Raw genomic sequence first — 22,400 nt, 5'->3', positions numbered from 1 at the left:
GTACATGCTTAATCTTGTGAAGTGCAAGGTGGAAGTCAATACTACCAAGTGCAGTTTTACTTATCCAGCCAGATTACAGAGAGTGGCACGAAGGTCAGCATGTGCTTCAGTCTCTGCAGCATCCTTAGACAAGACAAACAAGCTTGTCAATGATGGAAACTGAAGAGTGTCAGATTTTCATAGGTAATTCAGTCATATATGAAAATATGTAATTTTCAATCACAGCACATGAAGGTCTTTAGAAAATCTTGCCCAATACTAGTGTAGTGGTTTCAACCACATAATATTCCCCACTATCAGCATCATGAATTTATGACTACAGCATTTCAGGCTGTGTGTCATCACAGCCCTGGAGAGGAGGACCTCTCTCTGGCTTTTCCAGTCCTGGAGTGGGCAGCTGAGTTTTTGCCTGTCACAGGATTGGGACAAGTATTCTTTTCCCTTTTCCATCTGTTCTCTACACATACTGGTGTAATCTCTTTGTAGCAGAGGAATAAAATATTCTGGGTAAATCAAGTGAAAACTCTCCTTCTGCTTTCCCCCCCCGCCCTTCTTATCTCCTGGTAAGGAGAGAGGAGATGGGACAGGGAGTGGGAGGAGTGGGGGAGTTTAGGCCTTGCACTAAACCATGAGAGAAGGAGGAAAAATGAAGGTTGAGGGAAGAATGCTCCTAAGGCAGTCACAGGCATTGGGTTTTTCATTTTGGGAGCCTACCAGAAGCTCTGTGAAGCAGACAACACCTCAGCAAAAGCCTGCAAGAGAAGCCTAGCTAGATGAGCAGCCAGGAAGGGTTTGAAACCAGGGATGGGATGATGATTTACAGGCTGAGGAATGGAACAAAACCAGCAGCCTCAGGTCACATCTAGGCTCAGCAGCCATAGAATCACAGGATCACAGAGGTCAATTCCTAGATCATCAAGTCCTAACACCACCATGCCTATTAAACCATGTCACAAAGTGCCATGTCTGTATGTTTGCTGAACACAGAGCACAGTGTGACACAGGCAGAAGACCAAGGAAGCCAGTAAGGGCAAGTGTGGCACCTCAGACCTGAGCTAGGGACTCACTACTGAGGGACAAATCAAGGAGACAACTGAAAAAGGATAGGCAGCCACTCTAAAAACGTTCATTAACTAGAAACAGGAGCCTCAACAGTGTAGGAGGCACAGACATATTTGCAAGGGCGGTTTCAGTCTTATTTAATTTCAGTATACACCCACAGATCACAACAAGAGGGACATATTTTCCAATGGTTCATCAAATTTCTGAACATACTGAGTTTCTGTGATATGCTACAGGCATAATCTGAAATTCCCCAATCCATCTTTTTTCATGCTGCTTCTCCTGCTGCAATGCATGCTGTCTGAACATCACTGAAGGTATGGATGCCTGCAGACACACGTGCAGCTGCTTTGCTCATGTCTCAAATAGTCTGACCCCAAACAACTCCAAGCTGAAAGTACAAGAGACCACAACAGCACAGTGCCATACCCTTAATTATCTCTGTTGTGAGGCAAGGAAGAGAGTCTAAGGCTCAGTGTCATGCTACCATGTCTGCTTAGCTTTCAGCTACCTTGCATTCTACCAGCTTGAAGAGCAGAGAGAAAAGCTTGCATCTGTCTGTAGCTATCAACATGCCCTAGGAAATTAATCTTTGGCATACAGGCAGCAGGTTGTACAGTGCAGTACCACTACATCCACTGAGCTGCTGGGAGGAATCAAAGCATTTCTTTCCACCTCCACAATCTACAGGAAGTGGGACTCCAGTTTCTCTCTTCCAAGAAGCAATCTGCTTTAGACACGATCCTGCCTCAGAGGGGGGAAAAAAAAGTAATAAATCACACCTTGTTGCCATCAGTAGCAGAAATGCTGGGAGTCCTCATCAAAAGAAGGCTGTCATCACAATCCAACTTAACACCCCTCACTCTGCATCATTATGACACTTTTTCAGAGCTGCATTTATGCTTTATCCCAATATATTGGGATATATTGGGATAATATATTATATATTGGGAGCACAGCACTCTCATTTCTTTTGCAGTTCCACTGAGTGTCATCACCCACATAAGAAATCCAGTTCCAAGTGTTTTTACTGCATAACAAACATCTTCTGCATGTAGGAAACAGAAGTTATTTCTCTAGTTTGGCACCAGTCCAGACAGAACCAAAATGACAATAAAAGGCAAATGAAAAGGTTAAAATGATGTTTTAAGAGCCCGAAGAATGACAGACATCTTAGTGAATCCGATTTGTACATTGCTGCAGTTGTTATTAACGAGTCAGTTCTTATCTAGTCATTTTCCACAGTCACTGTTCAGGTTGAAATTTGACCTCTAAAATCCACATTTTTGACCTCTAAAGCATAAATTTTTGGTTCTGCTTGCTTATGTAACTCAAACAACTGCTGGCTACTAAGTGTTCTCTCAACTGACCTGCTGATGCAGAAAGGAACTGTTTCTTCCCTTCCATCACCTCCCATCCTTCTCCCTGAAACTAGGAGGGCTGCTCACAGACACCAGGCAGAACCTTGTCAGCCATGGCAGGTTGTGAGCAAAAGGTATGCACAACAGAACTCATATCTAGCTGCTGCTCACTGCAAAATAAAATTTCTCTATGACAGAGCAATGCCAAGAAGCCAGTGATCAAATGGCACTGAACTTTATTAGACTGAGTACCAAAGGAAGACAGGGGCCCACATCGCTCTGTATAGTCACTGGAGGAGGAGTGCAACAAAGAAAAAAGAAACTGACATAAAGAAAAGCTTTCTGTATGCCAAAAAGGAAAAGTACAATAGCAACACGTCCTGATGAAAGCAAGTGACCTGTGAAAGGGTATAAGAGCTGTGCATACAGTTCCCAGTGTGTACAAATGTCTTAAGACTCAGTGATTATGATTAAAAGATAAGGAATGAAAAACCAAAAGGAATAAACAAGCTCAAGCAGGGATTTATATATGGGAGCTGCTGATTTCTTCCAGCTGAGGTTTCTGAAGGAAACCACTGCTCTGTAAGCACAGCCTCTTTCGCATGGGCAGGCACAGCTCTGCTCTGCAGTGAGCACTCAGTCACAGCAAAAATCATGATGAATATTTTTTACCCTAGGACACCCTGCAAGGAGCAGCTTTCATATTTGTCAGGGTCTCTGAGGAGACAAGCCAAGACAAAGATCACTATGTTCCTGGCCTGCACTTGCTACACACATTTCTGATCAACATCTTTTATATAGGGAGGCCCTTCTCAGCTCCCACCACCACTGCCCCTTCTCCAAGGGCAGAGAGAGGATGTTAGGGCACACCTAACGTCCCTTAGGATATGCTACATGGTGTTTTTTGGAACTGCAGTCTTGGTGTTACATAGCAATGCATCAGGACTCTGGGGCAGCACACAGAGCTCAGTTTCACCGCACATGGCATGGGCTGCAGACAGCCAAACAGCTGTGCAGTGTCCTGAACCACCAACGGGTGACATTCTCTCTTTTTCATAAAAGGGCAGATGATTTACTCTTTGATTTGGTAATGACAGCTACACTCAGAATTAAAAAGGATTACAGCTACAGGTAAAATTTGTCATTTTCAGTCAAGCTATATTTTTAACTAGAAGAATCCTTAACAATTCCTTAACAATTTTTATAGGAAGTAAAGTAATTGCACATTATTCTCAGGCCAAGATCTCAGCTGGTTTTAAAAATGCTGATACAACCCCCTGAAAATATTTCAAAGGGACTCTAACATATTCCCCAAAAAACATTTCCTATGCAAAGCTTCAACAGGAGGGAATATGAGGGTGCAATAAAGCTTGCAATTGCCTTCACTGTGAACGTGCAGCAAAGTGGCTCCAGATTCAAAATTTTTTTTCATTACCTGTTGGATCAGAAACAGCTTGACCTGCTTTCTTCATAGTTTACAAAAAGAACAGCCATGCACACACTCTCTTGGTACCTCATTTTGCAAGGAAAACCCATGAACACCCATGTACATACTTGTCATGGGTTAACACCCATTCTGAAAACAAAGTGGGGAGGGCTTGCGAGTGCTTTGCCCTCCCTGCAGGGCGTTTTCCCCCTGGGACGCTGAGTCTGTTCCACTCCCTACTCCCTGCCCAGCTAGGGTATAAAAAGCAGGGCATTGCAGCTATTAGCTCTGCTTTTGGCTCCTGCTTCTCCTGGATGAGAGCTACTGTGGCTGCTTTCCTGCTCCTCTGCCACGTGGTCGGGCCTGATCCTTCTCCCTGCTGCCTCTGTGCCTCTTCAGAAAGAGACTGGTTTTGTATTATTCTTCTTTGTCCCCCTCCCATCCATCCTTGTTCCATGCCCTTGTGAACCTTATCTGTTATTGTTATATATGTATTGTTTAAAGAAAACTCTTTACCTCTCTACTTCCAAGCCAACTCCAACTCCAAATTATTGCTTGGTGGATTTGCTCTTTCCTTTTTTTCCCCCTCTCTGTTGGAAGGGAGAAGGGAGGAGTGGGGGAGAGATTCTCAGCCTTGCCCCCATCTGAGCTCTTAACTCCCAGTTAAGGCTTAAACCACCACAATGCTTTGATAAGTGAGCAGATAACGCCTCCAAGCATGCATAGCTGGTTGATCATTTAACTGTTACCAAAGGTCCCTCTACCACCTAGGCTAATCCAAACCCCATGAAAGCCACCAATGCCCTTTGTAGCAACTCGTTTATGCTGTACTTTCTACGGCATGAAAAAAGAGCCCTCAGTTTTCTTGAAACTTCACAAAAGCCTTCCTCTTGTCATAACAGCCAATCTGGCATTTTTCAAATAGTATTTTTTTTCCCCCTAATCAAAATTATAATGAGATTATATCTGGAGCTTATTTTGCAATACAGGCAAATTTAGCTATGAAGGCATGCCACAGTCAGATGATTTTTGCAGAACTGGCCTCATGAGTTATACCAGTAACTTTTAAGACATGAAAGCTCGTTAAGTAAATCTGCTAAGTAAGAAAAACCATCTTGTTTCCACAGAAAGTGTTTGGGGGGAATTTTGCATTTCCTGTAGGAAGCGGGAACAAATTCAACGTTCCACAAACAGCACTGTTCACATCAGCAGCTCCTGGTGCAATACTCCAGTACTGACCTTTGGAGGAACACGCATGTACAACAGCAAAGGTGCAACTTCAAATCTCCACTGAAACAATGCTTTATGAGAAAGAACACAATTAAATACAGCTCCCAAGTCAGTTCTGTTGACATCTAAAAGCACAGTGATCATCCAAAAAATGGGACACTTTGCAACAAAGCCACCTTTTTACACAATGCTTCCTAAACCCTATCCTTAGGCCTCAAACACCTTTACTAAATGAGGAAGGTGTTTTATACAATCCACACACAATCTGATTACAGCTGAAAGGCTTGCACTCAAGGGAAGGCACAGAGCTCTTCTCCAGAGCTCAACAGTTTGGATGGCCCCAAACAGGTTATATTCTCCCTTGTCCAGGCAATGGCTAAACTTCATCTCCATTGTATGCAAGAAAAGCAGAAGGGAGACCTCAGGATAAGAGTTTGAGAACTTTGTACCACCTTCCACCAGGGATGCATGTCAGAGTGTGCGTTCCTCCTCTGCATCATGCGTCACATTTGCCTGCTTTACTGCAAAAAGCACATCTATAGTAACATTTATTCACTCACTTTGCAGCTACTTAGAATAACAGCAAGAAGATGCAACATGCACTTGCAGGAGGAGAAAACCACTGCCAATGACCCACACAGTCAAGGAACAAAGCCAACCACTCATTCCATGTAACAACATCACAGCCTGTCTGATACAGATGAATGACATTAAGAAATTGACAGTCATGCAAGTTTCAACATTCCAAACCAAAAATTATTTTCTTTCTTATGGTTGATCCATTTTCCAAATAAAAGGGAAAAAATAGTGAGGTTGTGTGATATGAGGTGGAATAAAAGTCTACTGTTACTTTTTTGATGGGCAATCACAGTACTTAGTCAGAAGCAGAAACTTAGACAAGTTATGCTTTGGGCCCAATGGATATTCAGTTTAATTTGCAGATGAACTTGTTATAACATTTTAGAGTCCTTTTGAATGAAATTGCCAGAAGTCACCCTAGCCAAACAGAAGCAAAGGTATCCTAAATGTCCTAAAGAGACTGCATCTATTGTCTACAAATTTGATCACAGAAACTAGCTGACCATTTCAGTTTATCTTCAGCAAGATATAATTAGTTTGAAAAGTCACAGACAGTCTAAACTTTACCAAACACATAAGAAACAATTGTCTGTCTCTTAACAACAGAATTGCACATCTGTGAGCACTTAGGGAGCAGTCAAAGGAAATGAAGAACGAAGTAGGTAAATAAGATAACCAGAGACTATCAGTTATGCTCATAGCATAATTAGTTATCCAGAAAGAAAGTGCATTACCTCTTACTTACCCTGGTAAAGCTGAATGAACCTGGGATGTAAGGCAGAGGTGATAATCCCATCTGGCAACTCTCTCAAAAATAGTTTCAAAAGACTGGCTGCTGAGTACACGTCCCCATCTTTACCAAGCTCCACCTCTTCTCCACGCTCGTACTGCAGACGCAACTGTTCCACCATTTTCATGCTGCCGTTTACCCTGAAGAGGCCTTCCTGTGTCATACCTGTAGTTATACATCGCATTATAGATCGATCTGAACTAAGAATCATAGTCACATGATGAAACAGACATTCCAGTATGATCAACACACTTGTAGTACTACAAAGAAGGGCTATTAATACAACACAGATTAAAAAGAAAAGAGTCCATATTCTACAAAACAGACCTGTTGCTTTGGTTTAGCAAGCAGCATGCCATCTTCAGTGAGACTTCACCAAATTGACACACATCACTACTTCTAGCTTCATGTTTCAGAGCAACAGCTTCTTTCCTGTGACCATCATGAAACAAAACCATCTGAACGTATGCTGATTGTAGCAGCAACTCCATAAAGAGCACTGCAACCTTATGATAAATCTTAGTGAGTAAACGTGTATTTTGGACACCACAAAGCCCAAAATATTCACAATGAAGAAGAAAAGCTACCAATCACTTCATCTCCCACCCAGTGAAGGCAATGAAGAAAGAAGGACGCTTCCATGGAGGAAGACAGTTGAATCACACTATGTCAGACACCTAGAATAGAATAGAATAGAAAAGACCAGGTTGGAAGAGACCTTCAAGATCATCACATCCAACACCACCTAATCAACTAAACCATGCAACCAAGCACCCCATCAAGTCTCCTCCTAAACACCTCCAGTGATGGTGACTCCACCACCTCCCCAGGCAGCCCATTGCAATGGGCAATCACTCTCGCTATGAAGAATTTCTTCCTAACATCCAGTCTAAACCTCCCCTGGTGCAGCTTGAGACTGTGTCCTCTTGTTCTGGTGCTGGTTGCCTGGGAGAACAGACCAGCCTCCACCCGTCTACAACCTCCCTTCAGATAGTTGTAGAGGCACATGCTGAGATTCAAAACCTTCAGTAAAGTGCCTAAAAATGAACTCATTCAATTTTTCCCTAGAATACTTTCACCACAAAAATTCTGTCTTTTCTAATACTGTGTCTCCAGACCTGCTTATTTTTCTTCAGAAGCCTGGCAGTGAAAGAACAAAAACACACATGGTTTTCATTAGTTCAGAGTAGACACTACGAAACAGCAGTCTGATAGAATGCTTCCAGTCCAAGAAACTAATACTGGTACAGCAGAGTTATTTGAGAGAAAGGCAAGCACTCGAGCATTTTACTTGACTTATATAAGATCCTGCTCAGAAATCCCATGTTCCTGTATTCATAACAAAACACTTTCTTATGTGGCATGCTGTACTGCCATCTTGGGGGCAGCAGAAAACACCGCATCTTAGTGAGCAAAGGAGACAGTCCCCATGCAGACAAAATTTTCTTTCTTCTTCCAGTGTCATTCACAGAAATAAAGGAAGGCTAAAACATGGTGCTAACAGTAATTAGATACTACTGAACTCAGCATAGGAAAACTTGGCTTCACCCATAATTTTTAAAATAGGCATCTTAATGCAGTTCTAGTTCAAATACGTAGCTGCCTGTCAGCTCAGCTTTTTCAAATGGCTAACCAGTTCCCCCAGAGCTAGAAGAGAGACTGAAATGGTCTGGCTATAAAAAGCCTTACAACGTCCATTACAGCATCTTTGCAAAATGGGAGTTCTAAGACAATACAGAACAAACAGTAACCATTATGCACTTTGCCTCCTAACAGTTCAAATTCCTACCTGGGACTCTGTTTAAAATGTCTTCACAGTTAACATCACCATTAACTCACAAAACAAACCTTAAGCAAGCACAAGACACACATTTGAAGAACTTCCCATGTAAGATGGCATCTTTGGGATTTTGCTTGCACTTCTGAGTGAGAGAATGCGTTATATCTTTATTGGGACTGGATGATAATCATCTCGGTATTCAGAGGCATAGTTAATCATGCTGCAGAACTTGGCTTGTTTAGTTCATGTTTGGGACACAGTTGTGTGGGATTTAGATCTTTTTATGGAATACAGAGCACAGCCCACAATTTGCAGGCAGGAGTGTTTGTCAGTTTCTGGTTTTGATTAAACCCTAAATGACGCAAACACTTTTTCCATTCTTGCTCTTTCACTGTTCTAGAAGACCACTTAAAGGCAAGCTAAAGTAGACCAAGGCAGATACTGCTGTGATCACATTTTAAATCTGCACTGTACCTTAATCCAAGCTAACTCCCAAGCCATGTTTGCATCTGTCAGCTTCTGAGGGTTGATCAAGATACAGACATGGAAGCTAAGGCTTTGAATTGGATTATCATTACCAAGTAGCTAGAAGAAAAACCTTAGGGTAGAACCTGATGCAGCTTCTTACAAGATGAAATTACCTCCATAAAATATTTTTCATTGCTGAACAACTGCCACAGAATACATCTGTGCACAAATGGTGCTCTAGATTTCTGCAAAGGCATTTCAACAACAGGATAAAAAGATATTTCAACAATGGGAACCAAAGTCTCATTAAATAAAAGCAAAGAGAAGATACACGTGCCATGGTTTAGTCATGAGGTCTGTGGTGACAGGTTGGACTTGATGATCTTTGAGGTCTCTTCCAACCTTGGTGATTCTGTGATAAGAACTGGACACCTACTTCTTTGTGGCAATTAATAGTAACTGGAATCTATCTGAAAACCTGTCAGTAATGTCTCACACCTGGAATACTGTATCCAGTTTTCAGATCCCCAATTCAAGAGAGAGGGTCATGGGTCATGGAGCAATGAAATAGCCTGCCCAGAGAGGCTATGTAGTCTCCTCCTCTGGAGACTTTCGAAACCCATCTGGATGCCTTCATGTGTAACCTGCCCTAGGTGATCCTGCTTTGGCAAGGGGAACGGACCCAAGGATCTCTGGAGGTCCCTTCCAACCCCTAACGTTCTGTACTTCTGTGAATATCCCTGTATAGGTACTCACATCTTCTCACTGTCAGGGAGTGCTAAAGACAAACATTTTGCAACTAGTAAATGGCACAAACTTTCACAAGTGCAATACATTCCAGTTATGAACTGAATGACTTGTTTATGAGAATGTTCTGTAGTTTACCTATTAAAAAAGTTCAGCTTCAAGGTAGGGGGGAAAAAAAAGCAGCAAACCACCCACAGCAATATTCTTTGCCTGTGGTTAGCATTACAACCTTGTTTAGCCCCTGCACCACAAAAGAGAGTAACACAAAGAGTCCTGCTAAGCACAAGTGACTCCACATTAGGCTTACCATGCTGAGTGAGGTACTCAACTATATTCCATACAACTATTGGGATGCCGTTCTTGCTCAGTCCCTGCTGCTGGAGCTCCAGAAGACTCACACCAAACACCTTTGGACAGGTTGTGTCCTTCTGCTTGCTCAGTGGAAATGCAGCTATTTTTTTCATGTCCTCCTTCAATCTCACAGCTGATTTGCTTTGCTTAAAAGAGCAGAAGAAACCAAGAGTGCATTAATCACATTTGCCGATGAAAGTTGCATAGTCACAACATAAACACGTCCATCAAAACCAGCTTCTGCGCTCCACAATAAAGTTTTGGTCTTATTTTCTTTTCATCTACAAGAAAGTCTCTGAAGTAGGAAAGTTTAAATGAGCATTAAAAAAAAAATAGAAGAGTAACTAACAGTAAAAGAATCTAAGTATTGTGTAGTTAAGGCAGAAACACACACCTTTGTACGAAAGTTTGTTACTAGAGAAATAACTAACTGGGAATCACAGGGGACTGCTTTTTTAACCCTCAGTTCACATGGGTTACAAAAGCAACTAGACAAACATGGCCACAAAAAATCCCAATACACCACCATTAGTGCAGATTGTCTCCAGGATGCCTGTCATGTGGGAGAATACTCTCGGGAAGGTTCACTGCACCCTTCTTAATTCCCTAGGAATTAATGTTGGCCACTGTCAGATGAGATAGATCCTTATGAAGGATTTTGTTATGTTTAGTATCTGCTAAGCCTGAATTTTGATTACTGAGGTTTTAAGGTTAGAGAGTGACTGTGTAAACTAATCACACATAATAAAAGGGGTGGGAAAACAAACCACTTCACAATACATTCCATAGCTTCTTTTGGAAGCACAACATTCTCAAAAGTTTTGAGTTGCAGTGCCAGAGAAAACACGAGAACATAGCTAATAAAACCCAAGGCGATAACATAATGTATTTATAAGATCAGTAATAGGCATAAATGTAAATAAGTGCAGTGTTGCATGTTTGAAAAGACAGCTCAAGACAGAGCAGCAGCATTACCTACCACAGCTGCAATTTCACAGAATCACAGAATCACCAAGGTTGGAAGAGACCTCAAAGATCATCAAGTCCAACCTGTCACCACAGAACTCATGACTAAACCATGGCACCAAGTGCCACGTCCAATCCCCTCTTGAACACCTCCTGGGATGGTGACTCCACCACCTCCCTGGGCAGCCCATTCCAATGGCTAACCCATACATACCTAAGCATTATTTTGCTAATAGGGACAGGCACAGTACAACTCAGCAAATTTCATTCAAAACAAACAAACAAACGTGTGTTTTGCTGTTGATGAATTTCCCAACATTTCTGACATCATGCTGCAGTAAGTAGGAACCACTGCTGCCATGAGTTAAATCTGTTTTTTTTTTAAGAAGTCCACCATGGGTGTGATGCTTTAAAATTAACTTATTCCTACTGTGTTGTATTAATGAACAAGTAGTAGAAACAATTAAACATCAACAATATTTGACAGTAACACGAAGTAGTGTTCAGAGTCTTGCCTAGGTCTTGCTTCTTGACTGCACTAAGATTTCAGTGAGGCATACATCTTCTATTTTAAGGAAACCCTTGAAATCTCTTTATGTGTGAAACAGAATTCATATTGCAATCCGTGAAGAACCCATACATCTGCACCGATGCTGCTACTGACTGCCCTTCCTTCAGACACAAAATGATCTAGCAGTTCATTTTACTCACTTTATGTTTTTCCCCATTAAACACAGCTATTTGGAGCACATGTGTGTTCTACAGTCCCAGGTACTACGTAACACTTATCTGATCTTTAGAAAAGATGTTGCTAATTAGAGGTTCTTACATATATACATACATTTTTTTATAAACCAAAACATTTTTACTCCTTATGAAGCAAAACTGTAATATATAAATAAAACCAGCATTATTACGACCTAATATTATGATAAACAGTGCATCAGTGTTTGAATGAGAATCTGACATTAAAACATCACATCTCTTGTCAAACAAGGTGTTCCCACTCAGGATTAAATTAATATATGACTTTTCACTCCAGGCAGACACAGGCCGGGGCAAAAATCGCGTAGCTTGGGTTAAGTTCAAAAGCTAGCAAAAATCATGAGCAGTTTCTGAGCAGCTCCTATGGTCACAGAGCTTCTCCAACAAGGGCCTCTAGTCAGCCTTACAGTCTTGCTCAGCTACAGGTTTCCAGCCTGCTCCCATTTCAAGCACTCAAAAACCTGCGTCATGGAGCTGGATCTACTTGCAGAAACAAGAGAAATTTCCCATGTCCATAGAAACAGCAGAGGACATTCTTGAGCTTGTTTCGGGATCTGGAGAGGATGCACTAACTAGCAACAAAAAATTACGCACAGTTATCCAAATACACATCTAACCAAGACCAAAATTAAACCATCCTCTCAAAACAGCTCTGAAACAAAGAGTTCAATGTTGTATGATCTTATAGGTGGAAGATCTGCTGTTACACAGAGAAACCATGACTGGAAAAAGCAATTTAATCATCTCTGCACGATACTGACTCAAAGTGCCAGCTAGGCATGGCTGGAGTTGAGAAATGCTATTTATATGCCACAGAGACACACTTTTCCCAGCTCGTCCAACAACATTACACAGGGAACGATGCAGCACAATTGCTTGAGGAAAGCAAAAAGAAAGAGAAAAAGGAAAGCCCGGAATCTACTTTATTAATCTTCAGATTCCCCAGACGAGCGGTAGCTGCCGAGGGCGTACATGGAGAAAACTGGGAACGAAGAGAAGGCACCCGGCCCAGGCCCATCTCTCGCCCTGCCCCGCCCCACTAGGGATCTCGGGGGAGAGCGGGAGAGAGGCAGCAGCCAGTCGCTCCCCACTCCCCTAGGCCTGGCCACGCTCCGCAGCCGCTCGCTCGGCAACGCCGACCCCGGCCCGGCCGCCCAGCGCCTACTCACGCGTATGGCCAGCGCCCCGGCCCCCATGCCGACCGGCAGCTGAGCCGGCTCCCGCAGCCCGCCCGCTTTCACTGGGCCCGGCGGCCCCTTCAAGGCGGGAGGCCTGACTCCAGGGTGCCTCCCACCCTGCCGGCCCGCCTCCGCCGCCTGTAGGGGAAACGGGGCCTGCCCCCTGCCCCTCCCGCGGGAGCCGCCGGGACGGCTCGGGGCGGGGGGTGCTGCCCTTTCTCTGGGAGGCACCACAGGTCATGGCGGACGAAGGGGCACGCCCCGTGGCTGCCCCGGGAGACCCCGACCCCGGCAGCACCGCGACCGCATGTCAGCCAGCCGCGCGGTGCCGAGCGGGAAGAGGAGACACCGCGCTTGTGTGAGCGCCTGGGCTCGGCCAGAACCGGGCTGCCGCTGGAGGTGACCCCGCGGAACCCGCGTTCAGCCGGGCAGCATCGCCGTGCTGTGCTGAAAGCCGCCAGCATCTCTTGTCTTCGCCCGCCTAAAGGGTAGCAGAGAGTCGGCCAGCGTGGCGTGGAGGCAAAACGAGCCCCTGTGCCAAGGAAGCCTCCTCATGGCATAAGCAGGCTTGCCAGGGCCAAGCGCGCAACCCAGTGCAGTATTTGGCGTGGATGTATAAAATGTGAGGCGGTGTAAACAAGCCCCCCGTGATTTTCCATCTGAGGATATGTTGTTGAAATAAGAGAAAGGTTAACTCGAAATGGGGAGGGAGGAGGGCACCCCCGCACACACCTATTGACTGCCAGCAGTCACGTCATGGCAGGGGAAGGAGGAATTTGTCCCCCAGTGCCCTGCTGCTGGCCACCGCAGGCTGGAAGCAGCGTTTGGCCTGAAAATTAAAGCATGTTTCAGAAGAGAACTGTGGACTCGTGCGGTGTTTCAAATATTTGATCCTCTTTTGTGGAAGGGCGTGCACAGATGCTCATTTCTGTATCTGCTCAGATGCAAGCACTGAATAGCAGGGCCTTAGCATAGGGGTGGGAGCAAAAATCTTTGGAAGGTGCCTCTCAGAAATACTTGCCTTTGGTACAGGGACAAAAGAATGGGTGTCCAAGTACAGAAAAAATGAGCATTTCATGATTGAGCTCTCCATCAGAGGGAAAGTACTACCTGGAAATCTGAGGTTGTAAAAAATAAATTGTGAATAAAAAGTACTGCAATTAGAATCTCTTATACTCAGTTTTTCTCTCTAAGCCAGGCTTAGCTTTCCCAGTTTGTGAGTTTACAACACAAATTTAGACTGATGTGTTTCCTTTTAAGTCCACTACGGGACTCTCAAAGCGAGCTAATGTGAGCTAATGTAACATACTCCTCCTCCATTATCCCACTCTACTGTAAGCCTCTAACATGCTCTTCACATAAATTACACACAGCTCTTTTCTTCCTAGTCTTAATTGCAGCTTCACAGTAAAAGCCAATGCATACTTCAAATTAGAATCTGGAGGGTGAACAATGAGAAACTATTGCTCCCTGGAGAATTTGGATGCGAAGAGTTCAAACATGAACCCACTCTGAACAGCAACCACGGCATTATGACTTTTATAAATCTGTGTTGAGAGGCAGCAGATACATTCTTATTCTTTAAAAAGCAATACCAGGAGGCAAGCACTAACAGCAGCAGTCCCAGACCCAGTTCTCTGGCTAGAGTATTTTTCCACCATAGCTGTTTAGCAGAGCCAGGAAAATCACACTTCTGTTAAGTCACTGAAGCACTTGGGGCTGTGACATGCTGGTAACTTCTCTCTGAGTTGATAAAGACACTTCTGTACTTGCTTAGTGTCTTGAAAGAGCTGAAGCCTTGCATTTTTTTTTTCTCCCATGTGGCAGAAGAATGGAAACCAGTCTGAAACTTCCTCAATGCCTTCATCCTGTGTAGGCATAGTAAGATTTTCCTGAAATTTCCTGTCACTCTAGCCCAGAAGTAAGTGGACTCCTTCCTACACCTTCCATCCCTCCCACAGAGACTTGTTTCTGTATATCCTGATCTTCCTCCTGTCCCTTCACTGAACCACCACCCTTCAGGATGACAGTTCAAAGGAAAGGTGTAACAGATGGGGAGCACCAGTAGTATTTCTGGCACCACAGAAATCAGCCAAGATGTGCTGTGGTATTCCTCCTACTCAAGAAACCTTCACTATTTTCCTGTAAGCAATTCAGAGAAATCCTTAGGGGGAAGAAAAAAATAAATTAGAAGTGGCCACACCTATCATGGAGAATCAAAGAACTCCCCAAACCCAACAACAGCTATGACCACAGGATGAGTATTTATGCAGCTTGTCATAAAAACATCTAGACACCCGAGAGCTCAAATCTGAGGAAGCACACTGTGAAAGACTGAGGAAAAGTCTGTGAAACCCAAGGGTTTCCTTAAGTGTTTAACACATCCCATGTCTGTCTTTGGTCACACAGTATATGTTTCCTATAGTTCTCAGCTACACTGTTACCATCTGTATGCAAGAAGTGCTCCATCATTTTTTAACATGCCTGTCTTCTAATGGAGATCAATAACATACTCTCTGCCTGAGATCCCACCTCCATCATCTACTCTCTAATTCCACATAACAGCAAAAAGCTAATGCAAAAATGCTGCACAGGACAGGCTAATAAAACCATGTGATGAATCAAGAAAGGAAAGAAAATGTACTTGTTTACAAATAAGGTATTTAACCTTGGTTACTGAAACAACATCCCCAGAGGGAAAAACAGCTGAGGGTTGTGTTAGAAGTTCAAAGGAAATTCCTCATGCCACTTGGTGAATAATCCCATTATCTCTGCTATGCAATATGTTGCTTTAACCTGACTATTATTCATCATTTCCACTGTGAGATCAGATTTCAGCACTAATTTCACAACAGCCTGCATAAAAGCAGGCTACTGTGAAACAAATGTCTACTGCCAGCTCTGACATCCTTGAACATTACTCTGTTCTCTCAGCTAGTCCAAGTAGCTGGCTGCAGGACACTTGCTGTGACCTTCCAGAACACTCATGAGAAGGCTAGTCCAACTAAACATCAGCATACTCCAGTGACCTGCATGGTGTAAGACCTGGCAGCTGCAAGTGAGAGGAGAGAAATCAAGAAGCATGAAAGAGCAGCTGAAAACTGCCAAACCAACATGTCTGGCTGACAGTTTTTTCCGCTATTGTGTAACTAAGAACTTCTCATCCAAAAAGCAAAGTAAGACACCCTTCCTTGAAACAAAACAAGCTATAAAAAGCATATGATTCATTTTGATCAAGCCATCTATGTGAAGTATTGAAATACTACTGAACTGATTTGGCTTGGTAAAATACAACCATAAGCATAAGGAACACAGAAAAAAACAAATAGTTACCAAATAGCAGAGTGCAAAATTAATGTACAGTTAAGCAACAGGGTTAGCAGCCTACTGAATCTATGAGATGGAGGCAGACATGCTAATTACAAAATTGTTTAAGATAATACCAGACTTCTTCAAACTTACCTAGTTACAAGGTGAAATGTGTCTGTGCAAAGCTGTTTGATAGCCAAGGATTTGGTGATCTACTTAGATCTTATTTATGAACAGTACTACTGCAGAGCTGTTATAATTTAGGGTACGATCCAAGGAAAGCTCTATTTTCAAAACAGCAGTAGAGTACTAGGAGAAGGAGTGCTGCTGCTGCTGCTGCTGCTGCTGCCATCTCAGCTCCTGGCTTGTAGCACAACACAGAAATGTCACCACAATGCCCCAAAACAAAACTGTATCACAGCAATTCACCTTTGTCCAGGCAAATGGCTATGCCTGCATGAAGTTATACTAAAAATCACTGTAGCTTTTAAATACATGTGGGAGGCTAAAAGCACAAATCATGTTACACAATATCTACCTAAATACCACACAAGCTGCCCCACAGCCAGACTTCTGAGGATTTTACTCTGCAGTTACACAGCCCAGGCCTGTGTTACAAAGAAAGATGTGCAGAGGCTGGTGATGGCACCAGCTCTTAGGCTCAGCCTGCCAGCAGTCAGGGCTCCCCTGTGTCCAAGTGCTGGAGGATACAAATAAATACAAACAAATTCGCTGCTCCAAGCAGCCAAGCAAAATGCTGCCTGCTGGCTCAAATTTGATCAGCTTTCTGTGTAGCTTTGCTTGTTAAGGATGGTGCCTGCTCTTCAGTAACACTAGACCAAAATACACTGGGTTTCAGAGTAAAAAAAAGAATGAATTTTCCAAAGATATTTTTCTTCTAAACAGATTAAGCATCTTAAATATCTAAAACTAATGGAAATGGGCTAGGGGGTGGGGATGGGTGTGTGTGTTTGCTTTTGTGAACAAATATGTGGCTACCTTGTACTTCTGTATGAAAAACAGAAAGTGAAGGGGACTAGCTCGTTTTCACTTCATTGTGTTTTCTAAATGGAGAAACACCAAAAGATCTGCAGGGCAAGGGCCTGCTCCAGCCACACTTCAGCCTAGATTTCTTCCCTTAGCCACTTGAGACAGAACATTTGTGGGTATTTGATGACTCTTGAGGTTGAACACAGAAAATAAAGCAGCTTATGTAAGTTTAGAATTGATTTAGCTGACTAAATCAATAGCCAGCTATTACCTGACTAATTATTAGCTCACTAATCTCTACTTAGTGACATAGATTCATGTTGGTATTTTTAGAGAGGTTTGCCTCTTACTATTGCTGCAGTTATTTAAAATGTGATGTGGAGTTGCAAGGAGTTCAAATGGTTTATGGCTAACTAGATCACAAAGGTGTTTTAGTTTCAACAAATGTAAGAAACAGAACTGTTTCTGACCCAAGCGTCCTGCAATAACATCAAAGCAGACAACTATTATTTGTGAATTAATGTATCTTGTCAGTGTGCATGCTCCAAAAAAATAGCAACCAAACAGGGTCCAGGAATGGCAAGGATCATGGAGTTTCGTTCCTGCGTGGAAGAAGCCTAAACCTGTGCTTGCATCGCCATCTTGTGGCAAAAGAGAACAGTTGCAAGACAAAAAAAGACACTATTTGGCTTGGGGTAACCAGGGTTTCACAACCAACCCACCGGCTGGGATGCATAGGGCACATCTTCTTGGCTCAGTAACTGCTTTCTTTTGGTTAGTGTGGAAAGGATCTCCAGTCCAGCTCTGTGTAGGAAATCTGCTGTCAGTGCTTTAGGATCACCATCCTCTTCTCAAGCCTACCTTAGCAGGGCAAACATGAGCTTAAGTCCATGACTTTTACAGACTGCTGTTAAGTTTTGGTTTAGGGCTGTAAGTAAAACAGGAGGTAAGAAGCATGGGCTGCAGTGAAGATCAGAACAGGGAATAGATCCATTTCCCAGAAGGCACTTCCTTTAGAGACTAGTCCTATGTTGGCATAGCAAAGCCTTCTTGGCTGGGTTTTGCATGCTCAGGCTGTACAGACAAAGTTGTTACGGAGTTTGCATGCACACTGCTTGTCTTCTAAGCCAGTTTCTGGTAAGAGCTGTCACTGGTGATTAGTTAACATTTTCATTATATCTCAAAAGCATCCAGTATTATTTTGGAGGTAGAAATGTAGTGTGTTGTGTCCCAAACTTGTGTGTTTTACCCAACATTAGCTGCTGGGACATTTTATAAAGAACTCAAAAGTAGTGGAAATAATTGAAATAGAGAGGCTTGGGAAGGCCAGAGTGACCCAACCCCCACCAAACCTACATCAGAATAATAGGACTTCACTGGAAGCCCTGTGAGCATAATGACAAGCTTCACAGATAAGCAATGTTCTCTCCCCACCTCAGCCCTGAACTGAGGTTGCTAGTCAACCTTAGGACAATGGCATTGCTACCCTGTAGTGAAATACGTGGTCCTAAACCTGCTCTTGGGTTTTAAAGACAGGTGGATCCAGGCAGCAGCTGGCAGAACTGCAGCATGCTTAAAGATATATAGGATACCCATGGAACAAGGTGAGTGTGGGAGCTGCCTCACTACCATGTGATAGCCAATCTCCTAGGCTTTGTGATGCAACCATATAACACTTGCATTAAATCTGATCTTGTTTTAGGAATCTCTGGTCTATAAGGAGTTTGTCATTGCCCACAAGGAAGCAAAAGTCAACCTTCATGGTAAAGCTCTGAGGACTTAGTGTGGCTATGCAGCTGTTCTGATAGGGATTAGAAAAAAGATCTTGTCATTGCCCTGTGAGTAGTTTTAAATTCTGTTTCTATCAGACTTCTACCAAGTGTGTAAACCAGGCACTTTAACAATGAATGGCTCTTGACAAGTTGATTTAATGTAGAAGTCAGCATCCTAGCTGAAGCCCCCTCAAATGGCCTTCAAGAGATATTCATAACAAACCCCTTGATTATCTGTTCTGGTTGGAAATCATGCATCCTACAGACAAGCAAAATGAGTCTCACCAGAGGCAAACTCTGCAAATTTTGTTTTGTCCACCTTTTACAAACTTCTTTACTGGTTTTGTTCAATGCCCTGAAAATTAGTGCCAAGGTGAGGTGTGAAGCCAAGCAGAGCTGTTCAGAACAAGCATTTGATTTTTTAAAAGTATATTTTTCATGTAAAATGTGGGTACACACCATTTTGGGTGAAAAATCAATTATTTCAGCTCTGAAATTCCCTCCATCTCATCTCCACATCTCATTGACATTCTGGCCAGCTGACTCCTCTGCTCCTATCCTTTGTTTTAGCTGAAACTCCAAGACCCGTGGTATGATAGTGCACCCTGGATCTGTGAAGTGTTTCCAGCTGAATCAAAGAAATGCCAATTCTGCTGCTTAAGGCATGGGCATAAGCTCATTTGCAGTAATGTATTCAGTTCTGCTTCATGAAATATTAATTTAAATGAAGAGAAGTCCAGAAAAGTACCAGCTGGATTACAGTTCAGTTTGATGCTGCAAAATGAAGAGTGAAAACAAATGGCTGCCTACTGTCACAACAAAGCAGAGATGAACCCCGGTATGGAACATTAGCAAAAAGTCAAACTGGCATATGCAATTGGTGAATAATTTTAGGGTGGAAATAATAAAAATACTCAAAGCCTAGTATCATTCTAGAGTAGCCCTTTGGATTGAGCAATGAAGGTAAGAAACCTAACTAGTCTGTGATGAGGGTGCTTTTGCAGCAGGAAGCATCCCTGGGGATCCTGCAACTTTTTTTCCTGTCCATGGTCCAAGGGGAGGCTTGATAGGGAAAGACACATCACATGGCACCCTAGGTCACCGTGTTTTATGGGAACTGAGTTGCCACATAGATTTTTTTTTTACTTTGGGACTTTCCCTTTTTCAGCAAAAGAGGGGAAAGCAGACATGTTCCACAAACATGCTCATTTAGTCAAGAAGCTGTTTTCCACTGAGTCTGGACATTTTCAAGGAGCCCAAGCCCTAACATCTGCTTGGACTGTAAACTCCTTGGGCAATGGCCTCATCTCCTTCTTTCTCGAGTGCCAAAGATCCTTGGCGAGACAGACAAATAAAGGATGACCAGGTGAGGGAAGCAGAGTCCATCCAGCTTCTGCCAGTTTGCCTTTCCATGGTCTGTCTGTGAGAGGAGACAGCAGCAACTGACCCCAATGCACTTGGACAGCCACCAGGCTGGAGCAGCGAGTTCCTGACCACAGAAAGACCAAACATGACTTCACAATGCACAAATTCTTAATGGAGTAATGCTGAATGAAAGGGTAAAATAATAAATAAAACCAAATCATTCTTTTCAATAAATCAGCCAAGGATTGTGTTGAATGAAACAGAAGGTGTTTCAGGAACACAGGATACAGTCTACGGTAAAAAGCATATGATTGTTTGAACAGTAATTCTGTTCCAAGAGCAAAAAACCCAAACCAATCCAAAACAAAAAGGGATTGAAGAGACTGTTTTTCAATTATTCCATCACAAAACTTCAGCAGAACTCTTTTCTCCTACTTGCCTGCTCACTCATCTCTGAGTCACACAGGGCTCTATTTGTCTTATGCATCTAGAATAACAATTGTTCTTCCTGGAGAAGTCCTCCTACAGCTCTTGCACATTTTTGCCACCTACAAGTATCTTGGGAAATGTAGTTTGCCAGGCCTGAGTTAGCACAGAATTTAGCTGAGCACTTTCACTCAGCTTTTTAAAAGCTTGATTATCAGCAAGATGTGCAGGGGGTGCTCAGCCACAGATTTCAGATTCATGTCATGATTTCATACTGCCCACAGCTCATGGTTTCTTCCAAGAATGATCCAGGATCTTGAGTTGCAAGACAGTTTCTTTGCAATGTCAGCTAGTCAAAAAATACAACAACACCCACCCCCAAACAAACCAACCAACCCCCCCTGCGTGCACATGCACACACAGTGTGATTCCTGCTGCAGAAAGCGAGAGGAATTTCCCTGTCTGGGAGCTTCTGTGGAAAGCAGGGGAGACAGCAGCTCTTCTCCAGTGAGTGCTCACTTGTCAGAGCCCGGCTGAGCAAAAAAGGAGATGCACAGATCTGACACAGATGTGATTGACTGCTCCAATTTACTGTCTTTTTTGTTCCCCCCCCCCCCCAGCCTTCTTTTCCCGCTGTGGCTGCCAACTGATTTAGTGTCTGTGCTGGCTCAAAGAGGCTGCAAGGTCATTTCTGCTGTATTTCTCCCACAGAGTGCCTAATGATTTGGAGTTGAAACACTCTTGCTGTAAGAGAGAACTCAAAGCAGTGGGGATTGCTGCCACTTGCTATGCCTGCTCTCAGTGGAGACTGTAAAGTCTCCCTCCAGATAATTCTGTTCATGTTTCACAGTCCACAGGTGTATGGAGGGTCATATAGGCACCAGACAAGGTCAGTGGAAGCAGTGTAGCTAGAATGTAGATGAAACAACTGTCACCTCAGGTACTGCACTTCATAATCACAGAATGTTAAGGGCTGTAAGGGACCTCCAGAGATCATTGGGACCAACCCCACTGCCAAAGCAGGGTCACCTAGAGCAGGCCACACAGAAATATGTCCAAGTTGGCTTGGAAAGTCTCCAATGAAGGAGACTCCACAGCCTCTCTGGGCAGCCTATTCCAGTGCTCTGTCACAGTAAAGAAGTTTCTCCCCATGTTGAGGTGGAACTTCCTTGTCCTGTTACTAAGTGCCACTGAAAAGAGCCTAGCCCCTTCCTCTTGACACCCACCCCTCAGATATTTATAACATTAAAAAGATCTCTCAGTCTTCTCCAGACTGAACAGTCTCCGTTCTCTCATAGGAAAGATGTTCAAATGCCTTAATCATCCCCATAGCTCTTCACTGGATTCTCTCCAGCAGATTCCTGTCTTACTTAAATTGGGGAGCCCAAAACTGGACACAGTATTCCAGGTATGGTCTCACAGGGCAGAGCAGAGGGGAGAAGAACCTCCCCAGACCTGCTGGACATGCTTTCATTGAATACTTGTATTCACCACGACAGGAAAGGAACACAATTCCCATTTAACAGTACAGCAGGGAAAGAGTACACCCTGTGAATACCCAAAGCAATGACCACAGTGAGACAGGTACACAAATACCTTTCTGATCTTTTGACTCAGCACTCTGAGTTAGCAAGGGGTACCCACTGCTGGTGGTATTAGAAGAAAATTCAAAAGGAGTGGTGGAATTGTGGTGGAGTTTAGACTCTCCAAAGAATTCAGCTCCCAAAAGTATGAATTCAAACACCTTACAGATGCATACAACACAACAGCTCTGTCACTATGATAAATCAACACTAAATAGTGAATGCAGCATACAGAGGTACATGGTGATCATC

General features: G+C 43.3%; 1 protein-coding gene across 1 annotated transcript in view; it reads right to left on the bottom strand.

Annotated features, from left to right (window-relative positions):
* FAM13A (family with sequence similarity 13 member A) overlaps positions 1-12,968 on the bottom strand; it is a 121,588-nt gene extending 108,620 nt beyond the window's left edge. Inside the window, exons 1-3 of the mRNA XM_054164930.1 lie at positions 12,695-12,968; positions 9,751-9,940; positions 6,404-6,613 (exon numbers count right to left, since the gene is read on the bottom strand). Coding sequence (XP_054020905.1) covers positions 6,404-6,613; positions 9,751-9,940; positions 12,695-12,721 — 427 coding nt within the window. The 5' untranslated portion in view covers positions 12,722-12,968. The remainder of the gene's footprint in view (positions 1-6,403; positions 6,614-9,750; positions 9,941-12,694) is intronic.
* Between the last annotated feature and the right edge of the window lie 9,432 nt (positions 12,969-22,400).

The sequence above is a fragment of the Dryobates pubescens genome, chromosome 1, assembly GCF_014839835.1.
Source record: "Dryobates pubescens isolate bDryPub1 chromosome 1, bDryPub1.pri, whole genome shotgun sequence".
In the NCBI taxonomy this organism is placed as follows: domain Eukaryota; kingdom Metazoa; phylum Chordata; class Aves; order Piciformes; family Picidae; genus Dryobates; species Dryobates pubescens.
This window is presented reverse-complemented; position numbering and strand designations above follow the sequence as displayed.